General features: G+C 40.1%; 1 protein-coding gene across 1 annotated transcript in view; it reads left to right on the plus strand.

The window, feature by feature from the left end:
• LOC118405945 (obscurin-like) overlaps positions 1-2,880 on the plus strand; it is a 7,105-nt gene extending 4,225 nt beyond the window's left edge. Inside the window, exons 4-7 of the mRNA XM_035805798.1 lie at positions 161-378; positions 841-964; positions 1,652-2,008; positions 2,621-2,880. Of these exons, the coding sequence (XP_035661691.1) occupies positions 161-378; positions 841-964; positions 1,652-2,008; positions 2,621-2,880 (959 nt within the window). The remainder of the gene's footprint in view (positions 1-160; positions 379-840; positions 965-1,651; positions 2,009-2,620) is intronic.
• The last annotated feature ends 1,899 nt before the right edge of the window (positions 2,881-4,779 follow it).

Consider the following 4,779-nt stretch of genomic DNA (forward strand, 5'->3'; position numbering starts at 1 on the left):
TCATTTTGTATGAGTTGTGAGTTTTGTTTGTATCAATACCTTACAAAATATATCATCGTTTAGCATTGCATTTAGCTACAGCCTGCTACAGCATAAAACCGTGTGTCACCTGTCCATTGTAGTATACATGCACACACATCTCTTTTTTATATGATCACAGATAGCAGAAGAATAGAGTGGCTCCTAGATGGCAGACTGATCCGGGAGACTGAGGACCGTCGTTACACCTCCTTCGGTAACATGCACAGCCTCACCATCGTCAGTGTGAAACAAGAGGATGCTGGGACATACACATGCGTCGCCATGACCCCCAGGGGAGAGGTCACCTGTAATATTCAACTGGAGGTGGAGAAACCGTCCACACATGAGGTCATCAAGGTGAGAGACAAACAAACAAACAGATAAACAAAAACGGAAGTTGCCCGTAACTTAATTCCAAATGGAGGTTTCAATATCGACTCCATACACTGAGATTATTATCATGAAAATAAAATACAATCAGATAATGAAGAAGGCAAACAACTACTTGTATGTACTGATAATCATTGCATACATGTAGACCATGAAAGTTGTACATTTTGTCAGTTTTGATCTCAAGACTTTCATCTTTGAAATATGTGATTTTGAACATCATAGAAATCAACATTCATTTGCTTTAAGTTGGGACGTTTGAGGGTCGAATCAATTTCACAAGGTGGCCAAATTTTGATTCAGAACTCAAGAAATTGAAGTGCTCAATCATCTCAATGATCTGACTGACCAGTAATTTTGGGTTGCTCATCAGTCGCCCAATAGTCTCTGTCCTGTTGTAATGGGATCTTACTCATCACGTTTCCCCAGATGGTTGAGCTGGACCAATCCCTGCAGCCCCAGGACCTGAAGTTACCCGAGGAGCCCTGTACCCAGCCTACAACACTGGATGTACTGGAGGGGCAGGAGGTCACACTCAGGGCAGAGGTGCCAGGTGAGGGAAAATGGACAAACGAATGACTGAACGAATGAACAAAGGAATGAATGAATAAACAAACAAGTAAACAATGGAATGAACAAACAATAGCCAAAAAGGAGGATGTGATAATCAGGTGACTGTCACCTGTACAGTAGTCTCTCTTAGCTGTCAATATGGATATCAAATTGTTGAAGCAAACAAACAAACAAGATCAAAAATGATAGTCAGAAAACAGGATGTGATGATCAGGTGGCTCTCTATCATTAGTTTCAATATAGATATCAAATTAATTTGTTGAAGGTAAGAAACATACAATTATTACTGGATTAAAGTTAAAGTTGGCCATACGTAAGATGCTTAGGGGTGGTGGCCATCTTTATTTCTGTAGCTCTTGGGCCACTACAGCTAGTAGTGGTGTGTGTTTAACTCCCATAACCAATATTCTCATTAGTGCTGAGTGCTAAGTAAAGATTTAAGCAGCATGTACTATTAAAGTATTTGGTAATTGACTCGACCGGGATTGAACCAATGACCTACCGAATGCAAGGCGAACACTCTACCCACTTGGCCATTGCATGCATAGCTGGATGGTTGTATGAATATGAAAGAAATCATATCATTCATTGTACAATTGTTGCATGTCCCATCTTACTACTAAACAAAATCACTTGGTGTCCTACCACCCCATCCCACACATCATAGATGACGCTGATGTCAGATGGCTCTTCAACGACAAGGAAATCAGCAACACCGAATCCATCGTTGTGTCCGCAACCAAGCACACCTCCACTCTCACCATTCGTAAGGTCCTGCGAGAGTTCGAGGGAACTTACACGTGCATTGCCACCACCCCTCACGGTACCGGTCGTTGCCAGATCATCCTGCATATCATTCCGTCCTCCCCACCCCACGCTACGAGCTCCATCACGAGGAAACAGACCGTACGCACACAGGAGCTGACGTTCAGGGTGCCCATGTTACTCATGGAGAGGTCTACTGCCCCGGGTACTATAGACATACAGGAGGGGCAGGAACTCAACATACGGGCAGAGATACCAGGTATACGATAGGACAAGTTTATCAAGACAGAGTAAATTAAAGCTATTTCATGACGTCTTATATAGCTACAAATAAACAAACTTTTGAATTTATGGCGTCTGCAAAATACTTCATGGAAACTCCAGTACCAAAGTATTTCATACAACATTATGAATCCTCAGTCAAAAGAATTTAAAGAGAAAATACCTGACCATTACTATCAGTTGATCTTAAATCCAACACAAAAAAGCTACTCTTATCTTTTTTCCTGTGTGTATACAAGTTTAAATGTGGTTTTCTGGGACAGGATTCTAAGTGTAGGATTGGACAGTGAAGGAGGAATATATATTATTGCATTTTGCAGTTCAATGGTTTTAAATGCCCCATATTTCACAGACAAAATCAGGAAACAGTTTAGCCATAAACATTTTAATTCTCAAGCATTTCATTGTTCAACATTTTGTAGAATGCTCAGCCATAATAAGAAGTAGTACAATGCTGTAAAATGAGCCATAATGAGAAGTAGTGCAATATAGGCACAATAAGAAATAGTACAATGCATGCCTTAATCTAGATACAGTACGAAGATCTTAAAATGTTAACTGTAACTGTGAACATTTTTGTCCTATACAGGAAAGCCTGACATCACTTGGCTGTTTAACGGTAAGGAACTGAAACCATCCGACGAGGTACAGTTTGGTGTGGACAAAGAGGTCTACATGCTGACTGTCACTAAAGTCACCCGCCATTGGTCAGGCACCTTTACCTGCATCGCAAAAACGCCCAGCGGAAAGACCGTGTGCGACATTGTGGTCAACGTGAAGGAATCTCCAGACAAACATCTCGAGATGGAGAAGACAATGGAAACAGAAGGAGCAGAGGTGAATGTCTGATAGAGTTGCATACAATCTTAATGTTGCCTTCAAGTACCTAGGGTTCAAAATTCTGATTGTAGAGTGGAAATATTTCTCTGAGTCACCAAACATCCCTTTTAGATAGCTTTGAGCTACGCTTAGAATTAGAGAGGAAATATGTGTGATTGAGAAAGTGTATAATCCATTCATCATGAGTAAAAAAAAACGTCTATAATTGTCGAACTTTCTTGATCTTGTCACCCCCACAAGATGCATTTCCTCCTGTACTCAAATACCTATGGGAGCTAATTGATTTATTGACATCTAGCTTGTCTTGACTTGTCTTACAGTAGGTTTCATCCATTGGTCTGCATAATATTTGTCTTCACTCCATTCACATAATATTATTAATTTTTAGATTTTGGGTGAACTACATGCAGAGCCTTTAGCTCGCGGTGAAAGGTAGTGAATGCTACCTGAAACGTACAATCAATTTACAAATCTATCCAGTTTCTTGAGTAACAATGACTGTTGTCTTATACTACCTGGGTCTAAGTGTCATCAATCCAATATATTTTGCTTGTGCTGTGCAGGTCCAGATGCAGCAATGGAGACTGAGATCTCCTGTCCAGACAACACAGGCTTCTCCTCCCATGGCTCAGTTTGAGGTCAAGGAGGGGCAAGAAGTCACTCTGAGGGCTGAAATACCTGGTAGGAACTTCAAGATAATCTTATATACAGCGCCTGGGTCATCTTCTGTAAATACATGTTTACATTATTCTGATATGCTCATATCATTCAAGCTTCAGCTGTAAATATTCAGGAGGCAAAGGAACTAAGACATGTCGGTAATTATACATGTACATGTAACGTTAAGTGTTTACCTGTCATAAAGTATTGTGCTTTGCTGCTACATTTGCTGTTCGTTACCTCGAGCTCCCCGCTTTAAATGTTGATACTATACAGTCTCAATCATTCTCTTCTCTCTTTCATGTAGTCATCCTGATGTATATGAACATGTATGTGTTAATAGTAACGCTAGTTCACCTTTATCTGTTGGGTAACCAATATCCGTTGCTTTTTAAAAACAGGGTATTTAGGCACATCAAGCTTAAGCTAGTCGACAGGTGGTAGTTTTAAACTTCAATATTTGGAAAATATTGCAATTTGAAACTAACGTCCTTCGGCATGATATCCTCAAATACCCTGTTTTTAAAAGCAACGGATATAGGTTACCCAACAGATAAAGGTGAACTAGCTTTAACTGTTGTAATGTCAAATGTCAAGTACATGTGGGATCCTACCCAAATTTGTTTTTAGAACAGTTTTGTTGCTCTACCTCACTCTTAAACTTTGTGGTGGAACATTCTCACAAATTCTGTCATGTCTAAACTGTCTCCATCTCTCCACCTGTGTACATGTACATCTTCCTAGATCCTTGGAGCCCACATGGAGGTAAGCATGAGATATATGTAAACTAGCAATACCTACATACCAAAGATCATTCTCAAGTTATCTGCTTTCATTTATTTAACAAAAATGTCACTGCAATACCACAACATGCTGCAAGGGGGGTCAAGCCTATATAACTTTTTCCATGTACAAGAGCTATTCATCACCCCAATTTGTTGACCATAGCATCTCCAGATCAAAAGATAGAAGAAATGGAAATTACCTTGCATTACAAGTTGCTAGGTGGGCCCGGTTACCATTTTCATTTTCTTGTTCTCAAGATCTACCCTCATATCAAAAATCAAGACATTCAGGCCTTCTTGAGTTATCATGTTCACATCTTCAAAGACACACACGCACACGCATGCACACACACACACACACACACATACACACACACACACACACACACACATACATACACATGAACGCTACCCAAAACATAGCCTTCTGGCAAAGGTTGCAATAAAGTTTTGCAGATATTTG

This window comes from Branchiostoma floridae, chromosome 18 (assembly GCF_000003815.2).
Source record: "Branchiostoma floridae strain S238N-H82 chromosome 18, Bfl_VNyyK, whole genome shotgun sequence".
Lineage (NCBI taxonomy): Eukaryota > Metazoa > Chordata > Leptocardii > Amphioxiformes > Branchiostomatidae > Branchiostoma > Branchiostoma floridae.